This window comes from Zootoca vivipara, chromosome 7 (genome assembly GCF_965207765.1).
Source record: "Zootoca vivipara chromosome 7, rZooViv2.hap1.1, whole genome shotgun sequence".
Lineage (NCBI taxonomy): Eukaryota > Metazoa > Chordata > Lepidosauria > Squamata > Lacertidae > Zootoca > Zootoca vivipara.
Window position 1 is genome coordinate 26,806,835 of NC_142590.1, and position 19,662 is coordinate 26,826,496.

Here is a 19,662-nt window from a genome sequence, read left to right on the forward strand (position 1 = left end):
TCTGGCAGTGTGCACCCTGTGAATCAATGGGAAATATTTCCAGGCAAATGTGTTTAGGTCTGGAGAAACATTTTATTGCAGTTTCCATGCAGTAAGTCAATAGGTTCATTAACAGTAATCTATGCCCACAATGCTCACTAGTGTCAACTCCAGGCTTTGAAGAGCCCTTGGCCAAGATGCTCTCTGTTGGTCCTTCCCTCTGTTGGCCCAGTGCACAGTTATTTAGAAGAAGGGGGAAATCTCTTGACTCTGTTGTTTGCATGTCTGGAGGGAGGAACAAGCAGCAGCTTCATGTTAGGAGGAGCAAGGCTGGACGCTCTGGAGGGCAGCAGTCATCCCCACCCCCCAGCCCCCTGCATAGTTGTGGGCCAGTAATGTCAACACTTGACACCATACCTGATGCTCCCCACAACACATTGTTGTCTACCTTTCAATAGTTATTGTTCTAACTCATGCACGGTGTTTTCGACAGAAGCGGCTAGAACCAAAATACAGCTGGAGGTTCAAGCAGACTCTAAATCGCATTCAAACACAATCCACCTGAGGCAATCTGAGGAAGATGAAGATGCTGCAGATAACGAATCCTCTTCTTATGAAGACCAAAGGGCTAAGAGAAAGAAGTGGAAGACTAAAGTGAAGAAAGAGGCCGCTAAAACCAAGAAGAGTAAAGGAACTGAACTGGTTTGTATGGCTTGAAATGAAAATGAAACAAAGGTGTGTGGAGGAGAGAGGGAATGAATTGGAAAAGAGGTGGGTGGGTGAGACATCTTTCATAGCAACTCTCAGAGGGAAAGCACCCAGTCTTACAACTAAGTGCTGGGACAGTCATACATATTCATAACTTGCATGTGAAAATGGGCTATCACAATGAATGGGGGGACTTTTTCAGCACCTACCCTGTAGTCTGCTCAGTTCTAGCTAGGCTATATATTTCATATATATGAAAGTTAAAATCGCTGCATTATTAAATACACTTACTAGTTGGTGTACTAAAGCTTTCATAGATTATGAACCTATTTCAAAATGGTTTTGGCTTATTAACTAATTACTTAACTGCTTTGTTTTTTCAGCCCTTGTGCTGATAAAATTAGGACCTTTTAAATGATACAACCTCATTAAATATCTGATCCCACACAATAGAATTACATTGGAAATGCTTTGTAAAACAGCATGTTATACCAGGAAGATGTATTTAAATTTCAGGATGCTGTTCAGTTTTGCTTGAACGGCATGATAATGTTTGTAGTAATGTTTCTGAAGTCCCCCCCCCCCATTTACTTCTGACTTTAGCCCAAATTCTTGAGACACGATAAAACATCGGTGCTGGTTGCTGATCTCCATGCTATCCAGAATGAAAAGAAGGTCACCCTATTTCACCTTGAGCTCCACGATGAGTTACAGACTTCCAGGCCAACAGTACAAGTCTTTGTGTCAGACTTAAAAGAATCCAAAAGACCCAAGCTCTGTGCTGGTATTTCCATTCTTGACCCTCAGAAGGCTGAGGTAAGAAACAACTATATGACCAAAAATACCGTATTTCCCCAACCAAATCATTCAGCAACAATTACAATATTTATCAGTAGTAGTGGGGGCAGAGCTGCAGAATTACCTTACTCCTGACACCAATGTATCTGCTGGTTATGTGGACAGGGCTGGGGAGAGGTGATGGCAAAGTCAGGGCCATGGGGTGTAGTAGTAGTAGTAATTTATCATTTATACCACGCCTATCTGGCTGGGTTTCCCTGGGAGGAGGAGGAGGAGGAGGAGGAGGAGGAGGAGGAGGAGGAGGAAGAAGAAGAAGAAGAAGAAGAAGAAGAAGAAGAAGAAGAAGAAGAAGAAGAAGAAGAAGAAGAAGAAGAAGAAGAAAGTGATAAAAGATCAAACATTTAAAACTTCCCTAAACAGGACTGCCACAGGTGTAAAGGAGTCAAAGCAAGAAAGAAGTTTATTTCAGTTGTGGCCTGCTTCTTAACACTTTTTCTCGGGTTGCCATTTTGCTGGTCGCTTTTATTTCAGGCAGAAGTTTGGAAGTTCTGCCTGAAAATATTCCTTGCAAATGGTGGCAGAAATGCCATCTCAGTTGTGACCTTGGGCTGCAATGGATGGAAAGTGCTACTTGACTTTCAGAGGCCATTGTGGTATTTGGTTAAGATGCTTTTTAAAAAAAAGAAAAGAAAAGAAAAGACTGTAACCTAGAACTGCATCTTCCAGTAATGGTTAAGGAAATAGAAGAGTGCAGTGATCTGAAAAATCAGTGTAGTAACTGCAGCGATGTAGCTGCTTTATTTTTTATAACCAGAGGCATAAAATCCACTACCTATTTCTTCTCAGGGTTATCTAAAATGGGGCTGGGATTGTCGAGACTACAATATTGCAACGAAGGTTGAATATGGATGGCTTGCTGGTTATCCGGCTATGCGAATCAAGGTGGACTGGCTCAGAGTTCCTCAAAGACTAGAAGCTGCTGCAAGTGGGTGAGAATTAAGTAATTCAGAACTTCAAATATATGTTTAAAATTATATGTGGAAATTGAGCTGAGCTACATCTGCAGAGAACTACCAGCAAGGGATGCCATTATGTGTGTGTTTCTTTCCCCAGCAAAATGAGTTGGATTAAAAACATTAGTGCTCTTCCTCTTCTCCTTCCAGTGAAGATGCACAAGGTTGTTTCTAGTCTGAAACGGACAGAATTTCAAGCCATTCTACCAAATATGGATTAAATCCTTTCACCCCCTTTTCCCTTTAGGCTATCCACATTTGTTCCTGATATGGCCTGTAGGCTTGGATTGTCCCAGAGAGAACAGAAGAACCCTTCACAGCAGACTTCTGTAGTCGTGGCTCTCACATCTCCGAGAAGCTGTGCTCTTGTTCTGAAGCTACATAATGTAAATTATTTGCTTTGGGGTTTTCACAGCACAGCAATCCAAAGTGTATATGTGGGGATGGGGGCGGGGGGGGGGCGGAGAGAGAAGATCTGTCGTGGAACTGCCACGGCATCCGGAACCCTGTGAGCTCACAATGGCCAGGGCAGGAGGTGAGTGGTGGCTTTTGTATCGTCGTTCCTGGCAAACCTTTGCCGTTCTGAATCCCACCACCTTAAAACAATTGTTTAAATGGTCATTTATATCGGTCCAATTAATAAATGACAGGTCAGCAAATAAAACCAAGCTTCCCACAGAGAGAGTCATGGAATCATGCTACTCTCAAGATAAATTCCTTCACAAATCTGCAAGGGCTGCCGCAGATGGAAAGAAGGCTGCGTGTGCCAACCGCTCATATTGTACCATAGGGAAGAAAGAACTATTGCGATAAGATTGTGCAAATGAAGCAAATGTGTTTATTTTCCATTAATCTGTTCCATTTCCAAAGAGCGTGTAAGGCTTTGTTAAGAACTAAGCAAATGAAAAGAGGAAAGCAAATACAGATGAAGGCTAAAATCCTATACTTGCTTACTTGGGAGAAAGTCCCCTTGAACCTAGTAAGACTTACTTCTGAGTCAGCATGCATAGGATTGGGCTATATGCTTGACACTAGACCCGAGACAAAACCAAGCAGGAGGTGGCTTTTGTTAACCAGATTCCACTGGGAAATGGCCATGTCTTGGTGGTAGAGCATCTGCTTTGCATTCAGAAGGCCCCAATTTCAACCCCTGGCATCTCCAGGCAGGGTGACCAAATGACCAAATGTCATTTTTGTTCAGCCCTAGTTTCTCTAACAGTGCCTTTGGGGTGCAGAAGTTTAACAAGTGAAACATTCCCCATTGCTGCAACTGGTCTTAGTGCCTGGTGTTCTTGGGCAGCTGCTGGGCACCAAACACATTGACACAACCCACCATGGACACCTGCCTTGGAGCCCTTAAAAAACAAAAGCGATTTCCAGCAGGGCACTCTAACAACCACCAGGCAGCTGGGTCCAGCTGCTATTTAAATTTCTCACCATGCCCTGGAGTGCTGTGGCATTCTGGGAAATTTAAATGGTGGCTGGATCCAACTACCTTGCACTGCTCAGAGTGCTGCCGCCGACCCCTGTCACCAGATAGAGCCACCATGAAGCACCAGCAGAGGAGAGGACCCTCCAGAGGGCAGTTAGCCCAGAGGTCTCTCAAACCTGGAACAGACACGGCCCATTGCAATGGAGTGCAATTGTTTTGGTTAACATCTTTCCAGTATGACTTTCTAACCATTTCTACCACCTGTGTTGCTTCCCCTTGCAATAGAAATATTTTGCAGGGCCTTTCAGCCAGAAATCAGCAGAACTGAGTTCTGGCACTTCTCAGCTTGGCACCATTGCCATTATAAGACAACAAGGGAGGCGTTGGTGGTGAGTTCTGGCACCTCTTTTTCTAGAAAAATAGCACTGACATTATGTATACATGTTACTTCATTTTTAGGTCACACTTTATGACACAAACATCTGGCTACCACTTCCACTCCCTGTAGCCCAACACGCAGAAGGTTTAGCAATGCAGCCCCATGCCTGGAGTTTCATCTCTAATCTGCCATCCTTATTTGTTGAAAATCTGAAAGGTTAGTAGGTCAAAAGTTGGTTTACACCAGGGCTACAAACCACAAATCCTGGAAGCATCTCATCAGGCGGTTGAGAGATCTCAGTTGGTCCTCAGCACACCTTCCAAACTCCATGCCAGTTACTGAATCACTTTCTGGGTTGAAAATTCAATAATAAAATATGCCAGAAGAATCTCTCTTATCAGAATATTATTTCTAACCATTTGAATATGCTTACTGATAGTGTTTGCTTTTTAGGTCGTTGTTCAATAACACAAGATAATATCACAACTTTCAACAATGTTAGCTTTAGCTATAAGATGCCTGTAGACTACTACCATGTCTTGGTCCATGACTGTAACCCGGGACTGAAATTCCTGGTGAGGACAAAGAAAGCAGAAGAGTCAACTGATCTGATAATGGCCCGTATCGACTTTGCCAATCTGTAAGTAAAGCATTATAAATTAGGGTTGCCATATTTCAGAAAGTGAAAATCTGGACAAAAAAAGTTGTTGACCTTTTTATTTATTTAAGAGGGAAAGGTTATTTAGCTTCTTCTTTTTTTCAAAACCACCAGAAAAAAAATAAGTTTTTCAGCTGCTTTTAAGAAAATAGGCAAGAAGACCCACTTACGACATGGGTTGCCATACGTCCAGATTTCCCTGGACATTTAGAATGGACATAACAAATTCCACCCGGACACCAATTTAGGGGTCAAAATCCTGGCAATGTGTAGGATTTTCCAGACGTATGGCAGCCCTACAAAGTCAGCCTGATCAAAATATGAGAAGCAAAATAGTTAATGAAAATTGGTAATATGACTAGTAGAAAGATTAGTTATACTGGTAATCACACTAGATTGACACACTTTCCCCAACAAATATCTGAATTTCTCATACAAAATATTCTTAACTACCAGTGATTGATAACAAGGTAGAATGTTCATTGGTCCAATGTGAACAAGTTGTCAAACAAGGTATGCACTTGGTATGTATGACATAAATGTATCATTGCTTTAATTAAACCAGATTTTTCTGTTTGAAGGCAGGTTGACATGTATTCTTCAAATGGACTTGAAAAGCTGAGGATTAACAACATTGAATTTCCAACAGAGCATCTCCCATTCACTTCCAATTCCAAAGGTAGCATACCTTTTCTGACTTCTCTTGAATTGTCTGACTCACTTGAACTATCTATAGCAAATTGTAAAGGGGCTTATGTATGCCAGTGGTTAGCAACTGAAAGGACGACCTTAGAGTCATGTACTAGGGCTTACCACTACCACAGCTAAAATGTCACATGCCCACACAATCCGGCACACATTTTTCATCTGTCCTTCCCATTGGCAACTTGGAGGAGAGCAGATGGTTTCTCTCAAGGAGCCAGACTGGGCCCCTACTTTGGCAGGTGTTGATATGACCATATCTATGGTCTGGTATATATCTGGTTTTTCCTTTGGGACCAGTTGATTGTGGAATTAGGCCTAAACGTTATTCAAATATTTTATTTATTCCAGTAACCTTTTATATCGCAAACACAGTATAGAGTAATTCTCACTTGCTGGGCAGCTTTCACATAAGCAGCAGCAAGATTTCAGCTCCACATATCTGATGCTTTAATTGAAACAGAGAGAAATCAGTAATGGTGACAATTTGCACTGAGATGTTACACCACAGTTTTTAGGGGGAAGTAATTCTGTTTTCTGGTTACAGGTAATATCACTATCACTCGTGAGAAGAATGGCTTATCACTAAAAGCTCCAGAAGTTGGCATTGAAAATCTATTCTATGATGGACGCATGCTTATGGTATACTTTTATCTGCTATCCTACCAATGTCTTGGATTTTTACAAATACATACCGGTATGCAGCCAGACGTGCATTGACTTTTACCACGTTCCTGTGCAGATTCAAGTACCCTTTTCAATGGCTGGGAAAACCTGTGGAATGTGTGGAAGATACGATGCTGAATACAAACAGGAATATAAGATGCCCAGTGGAGATATAGCCAAAAATGCTGTGAGCTTTGCTCAGTCTTGGATTCTTCCGTCAGAATCCAGTACCAAAGGTTAGACAATTATCTATTAATAGGTGAATATCTGGGCATTGATGCACACATTTTTTCTTCACAACCTCTTATCTGAATACAGGTCTGGGGAAAAACACACACACACCAAAAAGGGAACCAGAAATTTCCATGACTGTGACTAATTTCCAAATCATGGTTCCATCCACCCCTTCACAAAAATTTTAGGAACTCACAATGACCATTTTACTAATCATCAAAGCCAACATGTGTTTTTAAAGATATTTAGTAGCAGCAGAAAAGTATGAACAACCTTCAGCTCTGGGAAGTATGTGTCTTCTAAAACACAATTGTATACCTCACACATTATGGCTTTCTTTCTTTCATGCATTGCATTGATGTAGTCAGGCAGTTGGGCTTCCCATTGCAGAACACTGGTTGAGTCCCACACTCCAGTATAGCTCATAATCCCTGTTCAATTTAAGCAGACACCTTTCTCTATTCTATCTTCATGTCAGGCTGTAACACATTTTGCACAAACAAAACAGAATAACCCACCCACACAGGCAAGTCATCAATTTGCCGTGTTTTCACAATTTATTTTGTAATGCGAGATTTCCAGCTGCAGTTTGGAAGCTTTAACAAAAATCAGGTTTCTGAAAATAGTCCAGGCTATAATTTAGATATAGTTTGAACTCCATGTATTTCCTCAGTGTGGCTTGCCTAAATGTTCATGTACAAATGTTTCAAGATATGAGAAAGCAACTTGCAGCTGAATATGACATCTTGACATAGCATAAGTATGTGAAGCAGTATTTTAATCCTTATTCCATGGGGAGGGAGGGAGAAATAGTATCCATCAATATTACCCAGAATATGTTGCCTTTAAGATACAGTTTGCTTGGGCTTTAGTTTGACTACCTTATTTGATGAGCCTGTGAGGACTGACATGATTGCATTCCTGGGAGTCTCAGAAATATACTTGTAACGGGTTGCATCCCTTCCTATTCCAGAAGTTTGAAGGGGATACGTAGGTAAAAGTCTATAGCTACTGTTGATTAGCCCTGGGCAGGTAAGCACTTCATTTCCCTTACGTCAGAGGACCAAGGAAATAGGAAGAGGCACCTGGGTCAGGACTAAGGATGAGAGGGTAGATTTCTTCAAGAATCATTTTTTTTCTTCCCAGAGTAGTGGGTTTGAAAGCTGAGATAAATAAGTAAATAGAAACCACCCTCTCACACCAAAGCATATTACCATAAAACAGAGAGCTATGTAATACAGTACAGAATGCAATCCACTGGGGTTGATCAAGTGAAGTCTCACTGAAGTTACTTTGCTCTTGAAATCCTGCCCAGAAATTTATCGTTCATTACTGTACTTTGGCTGCAAGCTATGTCCATTGTACTCCAGTTTGTTGTCGATCCAGTGATAAATCTTTGAGATAAATCTTTATCAGTGTTCTGCTCAATAAGTAGACTTCTAAATGCATAGTCTTTTTAAACAGTCACATGGTGAAATTGAATTAACAGGAAAAGTTTCAAATAGCAAAACTGTATCACATCCCATTTTTGTTCCAGAATCTGCTACCATTCCACGGGGAAGAGCAAATAGGTATTGACCAGAAGCTCAAGGATATCAAAATTGTATCTGAGATTCAGGCAGCATGTTCCTGTGAATACCTGCAATGCACAGCTTGATGTTATTTGGCGGAAGATTAGAGCTTCAAATGGTTTCCATTCCAAGGCCAATATATTTAATGGACAGAGCAATTGAATTATTTCAAACAGGAAAAGTAGCATCACTTTCTCCTTTGAAGAACAATGCATTTCTACCATAATACTATCAGTAATTTTCAATAATAATTTTTTAAAAATCTATTTGTGTTAAGACATTTAATAAAACATCATGATTCCAAGAGCACAGCTGCACTTGTTCTGTGTCTTATGAAATACCATGTTGCATCGAGTCCAGATTCCATGACACACATTCACAAAACACACCCTCAGTATTGGCTCTTGCAACCGATACTAAAAATAAGCAGCCAGGCGTTACTGCAGAGCAATTTCAGAATTGGGAGCAAGGTAACTTGGCTTTTAGGTATCCAAATGATGCTTTTTTTAAAAAAAAACCCAAAGACCTGGGATCTCTATGCCAGCGGTTCCCAAAGTGGGTGGTACTACCCCCTAGGGGCTGGGGGCATAGCTGTCAAGTTCTCCCTTTTTTAAAGGGAAATTCCCTTATGCTGAAAAGGCTTCCTCATGAGAAAAGGGAAAACTTGACAGCTATGGCCAGTGGGATTACCTAGGGGGCTGCTGGAGGTGTAAATGGCCACCAAACTTTGAAAAGCTGCTATCACTGGATCATGCTCGGCAATTTCAATTATTCAAACTGAACAGTTTAAATCGAATTCTCAATAAACGTAGGAAATCGTTACTGCCTCAAATTTTATGGTGCTGCTATCTTCCTTAGCAGGTTGTGCAACCTGCCATTCCGAATAACAGTTTTTATAGGGTTGGTGGGTACCAGGGATGAGTCTACAGTATATTTGACGTTTTATTATGTTTTTATATGGGTTGGAAGCCACCCCTATTGTCTGGGGAAACCCAGAGGGTGGCAACATGAGAACGGGTCTTCTCTGCAGTGGCTCCCCGTCTGTGGAATGCTCTCCCCATGGAAGTCTGCCTGACGCCTTCATTGTGCACCTTTGGCTGCCTGGCAAAAACATTCCTTTTTAACCAGGCCATTGGTTGATCCGATTTACATCCTATGCCCTTTTAAAATGTTTTTTTTCCTGTGAAGGGGGGCTATTGGGTTGTTGTTTTTATTTTTATTTGGTATCTTTGTAGCTTTATATCTTGATTTTATTCTGTGAACCGCCCTGAGACCCCCGGGGTATAGGGCGGTATAAATTCAATCCATCAACAAATTGTGGTTTTATTTATTTATTTTCGTTTTGTGAACCGCCCTGAGACCTCTGGGTATAGGTCGGTATATAAATGCAATAAATAATAATAATTATTATTTTTTTATGGAGCCAAGCAGTTGTGGTGCGACCCCCCCCCTCAAAGTTTGGGGAAGTTTACACAGTGAATAGAGAGTGCAGAGGATCAGGTACTGCCGTCTTTAAAGTGTCCAAATTAGGCAGCTCCTGAGGGATTTATTATTTTATTATTTGTATTATTATTCCACTTGTGCTTTGTCTCTTAACTGTTAAGGCAACTGGCACAGCCCGACCCCTGAGGGTGAAAAATGGCGGGTGACGCTAAGGGGCGCTCATGGAACGCTTCCCTCAGCGTCTCCCCCTCCCTTTCTGGGCGGGGCCAGCTTCCCACCTTCCTCCTCGCCGGCCCTCAGCCAGGCATTATATACTCTCGAAGAGGCTGAGGCGAAAAGGAGCAGCCGCGGCGCGCACGCACGCACTCACGCACGCCCCGCTTAAGCACCTGATACGAAGACATGGAGGGGTTGCTAAGCGGCGCCGGCGGCGCGCTCCTCCTCCTCATCTCCCACCTGCGGCTGAGCTCCGGCGCGTGCCCGTGCGAGGACCCCGCGCTCTGCAACCCCATCTCCGGAGCCAGAGACTTCGAGGTGCGCAAGCGCAACAAGCCTCTTAGGCAGCGGGAGGGGGAGAGGAGAGGAGAGGAGGGCGCGGTTGCTTGTTGAGTGCACGTGACGGTCCTCTCAGCCAATCCTCGTCGGCGTTGGTGAGGGGAGAGAGATCGGGAGGTAGTGGTAGCTTGGAAGGTTGTTATTGTCAGGGGTGGAGAGGAAGCCTCTCCAGACGTTGCTGAACTACAAACTCCCGTCCTATCCCCAGCAAGCATAGCCAATGGCTAGGGACGACGGGAGGTGGTTATTCAGCAACACCTGGGCCAGGGTTTCCCGAACTTGGGACGCCACCTGGGTTTGGACTACAGTTCCCATCATCCCTGACCAATGGTCCTGCTAGCTAGGGATGATGGGAGTTGCAGTCCAAAAAACCCAGCTGGGGACCCAACTTCGAGAAACCCTGATCTAGAAGGCTGAAGCTTCCATACATATCCTGCAGTGCTTGCTAAGTCTGCCATGCCTGCTCCATAGGCAGAGATTCAGCAATTGCAAGTTTTCTGCACCACGGGAAAGCTTCACCTGTTGGATTTCTGCTTTTCATGCAGTTGCTAAAGGCACTGGTGCCCTCTCAAGGAAAGTGCAAAACCTGAATTACCCCCCATCCTCAATTTGTTTTGGGGCTTACGGTATATGTAACTCCAGATTTCCCCTTGTTGAAAACTGATTGACACTGCCTTCTGTGGCCAAAGCACTAGGAAAATGAGTTAAAACTGAGGCTATGCAGTGTGAAAGTCAAAGAGTTTCCTACACACCATTTCTTTATGCAGGTAAGCTGGAGGCGTTATCAGAGCTCAATGACACATTCCACCTACGCAAAAGCAGCAGTGGAAGGCATGAAGTAGGGCTAGGGAGGAGAGAATATATATCCTAGAGAGGAGGCCTGGCATGGGCAGAGGACTGAGGGCCAGATAGAAAGATACTGAGGGTCACATTTAGCTTCAAGGCCTAAGGTTTCTTACCTGCTGTACATAATATATAGCCATCATGGCTAGTCTTATCCTCCATGAATTTGTCTCATCCCCCATTTTAAGCTGTCCAAGGTGGAATCTACACACATAAAAAAACCACGCTCTGAAAATGCTTTTTTTAAAAAACGTTTTGAAAAATACATTGAATTTGGCATAGCTCACTGTCACCATCTAGTGTCACATTTGTATATTGCACTTTACAACACATTTAAAACGGTTTATTTGCAGCTGTATAGCTGGGTCCCAAGCTGCAATGCTGTGCAGAGTGCTGCATAGATTGCAATCCTGTGTAGAATTAAGCACACTTGGACCCATATATTTCAGTGGGCTTAGGTGTCTCTTGTGCTCCATTGAAATATATACAGGACTGTTTTATTTATTTTTCATTTGATCATCCTCTTTTTTTTAACCACAGCACTGCTGAACCGTAATAGAACCTTTTACTGAGAAAATTTGTCTGAGGCAGATACGTATCTGAGGAAATGAAACCAATGTGCCCTGCCCCTTCAGGCATGCTTCTAATTGTTGAAATGCTCAAATTAGATGGGAAGTGCATCTCACCTACTTATCTGAAAGTTAACTCCCTAATGTATTGTCTCCTGCTTCCCAGGGATAATAGGTTGAGCCCTGGAAAATCATCACCAACTTATATTACAAGATGTTCTGTGGGTTGCTGCCTGGAAGTGGTTTAATTAATGATACCCATCTTTGTGCTTCACATTAGTAAACCTTGAATTTTAGCTAATCTATTTAAAGATAATACTCACTTATTTGAAAGGATAAATGTTAATCATGAGATCCCATAATTTAGGAAACTATCTTATTTGATCCATACAAAGATTAAGTCTCTTTAGAGCCATCATTTTTTGACAATCTACTTCCTGAATTAAGAACATTCCTAGCATTTGACTATGAGAGCCTATTGTGGGAGCTACACAGATGACCTATGAGTGCTTTCGTGTTTTTTTCTGGTCCTTATCTCTTTGTGTTGCACCTGCCTTTAGAGTTTTAAGGCACTGGGTGCAAACTCTTTTATTTACCTAGACATTTAATGATGTTCAGTAGGTTTTCCTTAGCTGCATTGTGTCGCTGCTGTTTCCACTGGCTTTTATTTTTGGATTAACATGTAACTTAAAGTGTTGGCTTAAATACAGACGGTTTTTGTGCTTATAGTGTTATAAACCACCTTGAGGATTTCTGTTGAACAATTGATAGAACTATATTGAATAAGTAATAACTAAATGAACAAATAAATGGTTTAAATAACACCAAATTTTGCTTAAGACAATAACAAGAGTTAGCACATCTGGCTGTTGTGGGAGGAGAGAGAGACTTTTATTCTTTTTCTTTTCTTTTTTTGTTATGCCTCTGCAGGTCTTTATATTTGACATTGGTGGGCAGGCCTGGAAATTTTATGACTGGTCACATATTACTACAGTGGCAATTTTTGGAAAATATGACCCTGAGCTTATGTGTTACGCTCATTCGAGAGGAGCCAGAGTTGTTTTAAAAGGTACGTTCTGCAGTGTAATGAGAACATTTTGGTGCATCAGCAGCATATTGTATGTGTTTTCTCATAAGTAATTCCTACTGAGTTAAGGGTGCACAGGAGCGCAACCTTAATAATTATATGAGAATATTGTGATTGTGTGAAAGTAAGCTTGCACTGTCAACTTGCACCACCAGTCTCACGACACACTAGCGATCTCCATTATGTTAAGCTGCTTTGAGCACAAAGGGATGATGGACCGATCAGTTTGTCTTTGGGGAGCTCTCTTTTGAAATCTACTAGCTTTAGATTCATGCATACCAAGAAGTGTAACGCATGCATCATTCTCCTCCCATCTGCCATAGTTCTAAACTCACTTACACAGAGGATAAAGTTCTGATTGTTTCAGGAGAACTTCTATGTAAGCTCTGTTAAATGGTTGTGTAATTGAGCATGAGACTTCATGTAATAACCAGTACTGTTGTCATACTGTGGACAGTAGCGGATATAACTGCCTGAGCACATGATGCCAGGCCAGAACACAAATGTGTCGCTTCAGAAAACCATGGTCTGGATGTAAAGTTGAAGCAGTCTGGAAGCTATGGTGTTTCCATTTGGAGCCCATCTACATTGAATGTGCTTTTTTTAAAAAACAAAAAAACAGTGTTGCATTTATTTTGAGAAAGACGCACAATTGCATATCTTCAGACTGGTAGCATGCTCCCAGTCTACAGGGTCCCATGCAGATCTCCTGCCAAGAAATCTCCTGTGGCTGCTATTTGCCGCCAGCACCAGAGGTGCTGTTTACTGCAAATAGCATCTTCAGAGGCACATGCCAGCCAGGAGACTAGGGACCCATACAACTGCTTTCCTTCAAAATAAAAGTGGTAGCATTTAGTGGTAGTTTATGTAACGTGTAGCTTACTCCTTGGGCCCCATTACATAGTGTAATGGCACACATTGGGGTTAACTAGATCAAGTAATTGGGGAAAAGAATCTGGATCATTAAAGATGGAGGATATAACTCAGTTTTATTCAGCAGTAAATCAACAAACCAATCCAGTGGTTTCAGCAAAAGAGTATAATAAGTTTAGCACAACAATATATGTGCGTTCACAAAAGTTCAGCAATATATCTTGTGACTAGATTTAGTTCTTAAGCAACTTTTGAAGCAGTTTCTAAATGCTTTTTTAATTTCTCGTTTCACTTTCTCCTTTCCTTTATGAACATTGGTGTTCATGCCCTCTCTTCTTGCTAATATCCATAGCACACTGCTAATCACATAATCCACTTCAGCAGATGGTCATACAAACCCTGATTTGCCGATGAAGGCTTTTTGCCCCAAGATGTGTACAAAGAGCTCTGGGTGGATAAATTGGGATAGTTTAGTTATGAAGTAAGGGATTAGGGCTCCAATCCTAAGCATAGCCTATCATAAAGTAAGCCCCCTTGAATTAAGTGGAATATACTGCTATATATTGAGTGATATTTAACATCACGGCAGTCTAAAATGTTTCTTGTCCCTTCCAGCAATTCAAGCCTGGCACTTAATCACATTTTCTTATTTAGGAGACATATCTGTGAAGTCAATTGTTGACCCTGCTGTCAGAGCAGCCTGGATAAAAGAAAAGGTGGATCTGGCCAAAAGACAGCATCTGGATGGAATCAATATAGACATTGAACAGGAGGTTGCAAAGTCTTCACTTGAATACTATGCATTAACAGATTTGGTTAAAGAAACAACAGAAGCTTTTCACAGAGAAATTCCAGGATCACAGGTAAAAAATAAAGCAGAGATTACCCTTTCACAAATATGAATTCAATTCCACATCAGCCAAATTCCATTGATTCATCTCAGTGCATGGCATTAAAGACTCTTTTTTGACACCATTTACCGTTGTGAGCACAAATTTTGGTACTGGATATTGATAGCAGGCACAGCTATTCCATTAAGTGTCAGCCCAGCAACAAAAAAACAGTAATAGGCCAGGAATAATAATAATAATAATAATAATAATAATAATAATTTATTTATTTATACTCCGCCCATCTGGCTGGGTTGCCCCAGGCACTCTGGACAGCTTCCAACATGTATAAAAACATAATAAAACATCAAACATTAATGATAACAATCTGATTCAATATAAAAAGTCACAATAACTTTTAAATAAACAAATTTAGAATCTTATACCTTGTTGCCAAGTATACACAGATGATGCTGTGGTTGTGTTCCCATCTATTCAGCTGAGTTTTACTTAGAGTAGACCCCATGAAATTAATAAACATGAGTCAGCTAGGACCTTAATTTTAATAGGTTCACCCTGAGTAAATCTAAGTTGAAGAACACAGTATATGCAATGTTGAAATGAATTGCAAATTGTGTATAATGTACTAAGAATATCCATTCAGAGATAGATGAGTGTTTTTATTTCTCACCACAGGTGACTTTTGATGTAGCCTGGTCTCCAGACTGCATAGACAAACGATGTTACAACTACACCGGGATTGCAGAGTCTTGTGATTTCGTATTTGTTATGTCTTACGATGAACAGAGTCAGGTGTGGTCACAATGCATAGCCAGAGCCAATGCTCCATATAACCAAACCATAATGGGTAAGAACCAAATATATAATATTTCAAAAAGTTGAAGCCATGGAAATTTGTTCTCACTTTTTTTCCCAAGGAAGAAAACAAGTAAAATAAAATAAAATGGGGGAGAGGGGGTTGAAAAATGGAGCTCTGAGGTAGGCGAGAGGATTCAAGAATTGTAAAATTTGATATATGATTGTTCCAGTTGAATTTCAGATGGTTGGATATAATATTATTTTTTTGTTATTTAATTAGAATATGAAAAATACATTCACATGGGCATTAATCCAAAGAAGATTGTGATGGGTGTTCCATGGTACGGCTATGATTATACCTGTCTAGGCTTAATTAAGGTAAGAGAAAGATAGCTGATTTATTATATTTCTTATTTAAAACAACTTCTATATATTATTTAAAATGCTTACAGAGATACGTAATATATAACATTATAACTTTCATATTACAGTAACTTAAAAAAAATTATACGGATATATGTTTCCCTTAAAATCATTATTCAAAACAATAGCAATGCCAAATGTTCTTAAAAAAAAACAAACCCCTGCTTATTTGCTTGTTATTTTCTCTTCTAATACAAGTTCAGATAATGTTACAATGTCCCAAATATTTTCAAACCCATCATGAGACTGGAGATGCAGTGCTCTTTAGCTTTTGCAATACAGTACTTACTTTTTACAGTAAGTTAGACAATAAGGTAATAGCTAACATCTAACTGTGTTTTGTTCACTGTCTCTGAAGTTTAATTCAGGGGCATGGATTATAGACTGTTCCCCCTTTTTTTTGAGATTGAACACGTCCGTGTAACAGAAGTTGCTTTTCTTCAGGCCCATGTTTGTTCAATCGCAAAAGTTCCTTTCCGAGGGGCTCCATGCAGTGATGCGGCAGGACGTCAGCGCCCGTATAAAGTAATCATGGATCTGGTGAACAGTTCTATTTCCGGGATCCTGTGGGATGCGGAACAGGAAGCCCCATATTTAGAATACAAGGTGAGTTGTTAAAAGTCTTGCTTTCTGAAATGTATTTCTTTTATAAGAATGTAAGTTGTACGAGTACACCAGAATCAGATAGTAGCCGTGTTGATCCATTAAGGAAAAAAAGCCCCAGTGTCACAAAGTGGTGAACATGCTTTGGAGTTTGCCGGAACTCTTCAGGGAGCAACGTGCTGAACAAATTAAAAGCTGGGGTGGGAGTGAGTTGGAGAAAGAGAAAAAGGTGGTGGTGGTGGTTCTGTCCCTCATATCTATGATTAAGATGGAAAGAGTAAGAGGCATCATGCAGACATAGCTGGAATAACCACATCTGACAAGACAGACTACAAGATCCATTTTTTAAAATCCCTCTCCCTGGCCACTTCACCCCACAAACTCTCCACTTGGATGTGGATGGATATACAAAACGAAACTTGGGCGAACTTATAATGGTTTTCATCTTCTAAAAATGGGGGGGGGGGGTCCTTATAGTAAAAAAAATAAAACAAGAAGACATGTGTTGCCTAGAAAACGAAAGATAACAGGGGAGTCACCAAGCAGATCTCTGTTGGAGGGAGTTTTATAACTGAGGCATAACTAGAGAAATGTTCCTCTAATTGATCACCACCCATCTAAATTTTGCAAGTGAAAGCAGTTGCCTCTAATGATGATTTCAGCTGCTGGGCAAACACTGTTGGAAAGATGGAATCTTTCAGGGACCCGGATCCCAGACCATTTATGACTTTTTTAAATTGTGCCCAAAAGCAAACTTGGATCTAGTGAAGCTCTTTAAGTATAAGGGTGAAAATGCTAATACCAACCAGCATCTCTCAACAACCTAGCTGCTGTATTCTGCACCAACTGGTTTCTGAATTTCCCCCCCAAAGCTTTAACATGTTGCATTAATCAAGCATTTCCTGATGAAATGGGTAACTGTCATGTCTTGGCTGAAGGCTTCATATATGGGGAAAGTAGGCTTGCAGAATATGCAAATAATTATTGGAAACATAAACAGTAAGCAGGCATATTATTAACCAATACCCTGTGTAACATGTTGTCAATAACCAATCATTTTATATAGTGTTTAAAATTTGCGACGGGCTTCCTCGTGCTTTGCCTAATGGCAACACTTTGAGGTGTGTGCCCATTAGCTCCATTTTCCAAAGGCCGAGAGAAGTTGTTTTGGCCGAGTACATGCAAAGGAGCATTTGGCAGAGACTTGAGTTCGGCTCTCTTGGATCCAAGTGCAAAAACCTCTCATCATCAAGCTTACTTTGCAGGAGGCATATTAACACATTTTCTTTGTTTCGCTGTTTTGTAGGATGAACGTGGTGCTTTCCATCAAGTGTGGTTTGACAATCCCAGGAGCATTTCTCTGAAGGCAGCCTATGTGAAAAAACTTGGCTTAAGGGGTATTGGCATGTGGAACGCCGATTGCCTTAACTACTCCGGTGGCTCCTTAGCACAAGGGCAAACAGCAGCAATGTGGGCAGCCTTGATACCAAAGTGACTTAAGGAGAGTGTTTAGTTTGCCTGTTAGCTGTCATTATTTTCAGTTTTAATGCATTTTTACATACAGATATAATTAGTTTTAATTATCTGGTTTTTATTTTTTCAATTTTAATACATCATTATCAACAAATAAAATTAAATACCTGCTTTATATGGGGGAAGAAGCAGAAACCTCTAAAGGCCCATCCTTTTCAAGCCTTCTCCACCCTATGCAAACACATAATCTAATTCCAATGTACCCATCCCTTTCTGACTACAACAGGGGGGCAGCAGTGCCCTATAACAAGAGCCAACCTGAGCCCATGGCAGGAAAAAAATCAATACAGCAATAAAATTTTAAAAATCACACAAATTTCCTCTGCTCACCAACACTCCAGCTGCCTGGCTTGATTCCACCACTAAGAGATGAACACTGTTCCACCCAGACAAGGTCAAAAGGCAGAGCACCCTCACTCTTGTGACACAATACACAAGCTGGCCTCAGGACAATCTCTCCCTGACCAGCCACTTGAGAAAGCACCTTGGGGGCACAGCTTCTACATGGGCTCAACATGCCACCACCAGCTCCTCCTTCCAACAGCAGTCTCAAGAAGTAGGATAGCATAACCTTTTTCAGTTAGATCTTGGAAATTTCTCCCCCAAGGAAAGAGAGAAGTCCAAAGACTCCTGGCGATCAGTCAGCAGCTTGTGCATTCATTCTATTTGCATGCCGCTTTCCCACAAATATAAGCCTGCTCAAAGTGGCTAAGGGCAAAGAGAAACAATACATTTCAACACCAAACAGTGCAAAAAGCATTTCCTAATAACACAGCAAAGCAACACAATAGCAAATATAATAAACATTCCAGAATTCTAAATATAACAAGACTACATAAACAATATTCCAGCATCCAATAACAAAAATAAAGGAGCTTTATAGTTTCACCTTGGTCCTAGAAACACCCTTCACATGAAGTTGCTTATGGTCCTGCAAGGCTTCCAAGGACAAGTGGGGCTGCTGGAAACACCATTCCTATGGGGTTAAGTTACCCGTTTTCTTTATAGGCATACACAGATCTAAATGGATGCACAAACTTATTGGGACGTAGCAAAGTACACTGTGCCCTTTTCTCAATGTGCCAATTTTACTCCATCAACTGTGAACAATCAGCTCTGACTAAAGTATTCTGACTGCTGTTCCTTTTCATAGCTCCAGGAGGAACTTCTCTCTTTTGAAAATACATATCCTAAGAAAGCAAAGGACAGAAAACTGTTGGTCAGTGTAAATAAAATGCAAGGGGAAGATGCACATAAAACCATGAGCCATATCCTGAGCTGCCAACATCGAGAGAACTGCCAGATCAATGATTTGAAATGGGAGAGGGGCAAGAGACTGTTCTGGTTAATAATTTACTACCCATGTTTACAGCTTAGGTCAAGGTGCATACCGGTAATTGATAGTGCTTAGCTTTTTTCATCACATGGGGACTGGCCTTATATATGTAAGGCCTTTACCTGTACAAATTATATTAACTCTGGAAAAATCAGCCAAGTTTTATTTTACCTTTTGTGTAACATTTCAGTTTCTTTTTATCAACTAAGCTGAAGAACAAATCAAGGAATTGCTTAGGAAGATAAGGTGGTGTATTACACCAGGTCACTCAGACCATTGCTCCATCTAGCAGTAGCCCTCCAAATTTCCAGAGGAAAGCATTTCCCAATCCTGGAGATAGGATTGGACCTGGGACCCTTTGATGCAAGGCCAGTGTACTACCGAAGGAACATCCCTTTCCCAGGGATATTTACCTCTTACCAGAGGAGGTAGCCTATTACCAGTAGTCAACTGTAGCAAAAACAATGAAAAGTCTTACGACACCTTAAAGCAGCAGTTAGGGGACCTCTGGCCCAGGGTCAAAATACAGCCCTCCAGGCTTATCTAGTTCCCCTTGGGACTTCATAATACAGTATAGACAGACGGGATGCCAGTCCCTAGCTACATGT

General features: G+C 41.2%; 2 protein-coding genes and 1 long non-coding RNA gene across 3 annotated transcripts in view; 2 read left to right on the forward strand and 1 right to left on the reverse strand.

Annotated features, from left to right (window-relative positions):
- LOC118088932 (vitellogenin-2-like) overlaps positions 1–8,450 on the forward strand; it is a 29,738-nt gene extending 21,288 nt beyond the window's left edge. Inside the window, exons 22-31 of the mRNA XM_035123162.3 lie at positions 473–681; positions 1,291–1,503; positions 2,332–2,474; positions 2,746–2,884; positions 4,390–4,525; positions 4,763–4,949; positions 5,549–5,646; positions 6,217–6,311; positions 6,412–6,571; positions 8,107–8,450. Coding sequence (XP_034979053.3) covers positions 473–681; positions 1,291–1,503; positions 2,332–2,474; positions 2,746–2,884; positions 4,390–4,525; positions 4,763–4,949; positions 5,549–5,646; positions 6,217–6,311; positions 6,412–6,571; positions 8,107–8,147 — 1,421 coding nt within the window. The 3' untranslated portion in view covers positions 8,148–8,450. The remainder of the gene's footprint in view (positions 1–472; positions 682–1,290; positions 1,504–2,331; positions 2,475–2,745; positions 2,885–4,389; positions 4,526–4,762; positions 4,950–5,548; positions 5,647–6,216; positions 6,312–6,411; positions 6,572–8,106) is intronic.
- On the reverse strand, positions 4,809–10,107 carry LOC148685014 (uncharacterized). The gene is made up of 3 exons (XR_015950975.1): positions 9,973–10,107; positions 6,365–6,443; positions 4,809–4,947 (listed from the first exon to the last, which is right to left on the reverse strand). It is a non-coding gene; the product is annotated as an uncharacterized LOC148685014 (long non-coding RNA).
- On the forward strand, positions 9,502–17,861 carry LOC118088933 (di-N-acetylchitobiase). The gene is made up of 7 exons (XM_035123163.3): positions 9,502–10,117; positions 12,481–12,619; positions 14,165–14,373; positions 15,037–15,208; positions 15,440–15,537; positions 16,027–16,188; positions 17,492–17,861. Exons 1-7 carry the CDS (start codon positions 9,986–9,988, stop codon positions 17,678–17,680), a joined length of 1,101 nt encoding a protein of 366 aa, XP_034979054.3. The 5' UTR covers positions 9,502–9,985; the 3' UTR covers positions 17,681–17,861.
- Positions 17,862–19,662: the final 1,801 nt, after the last annotated feature.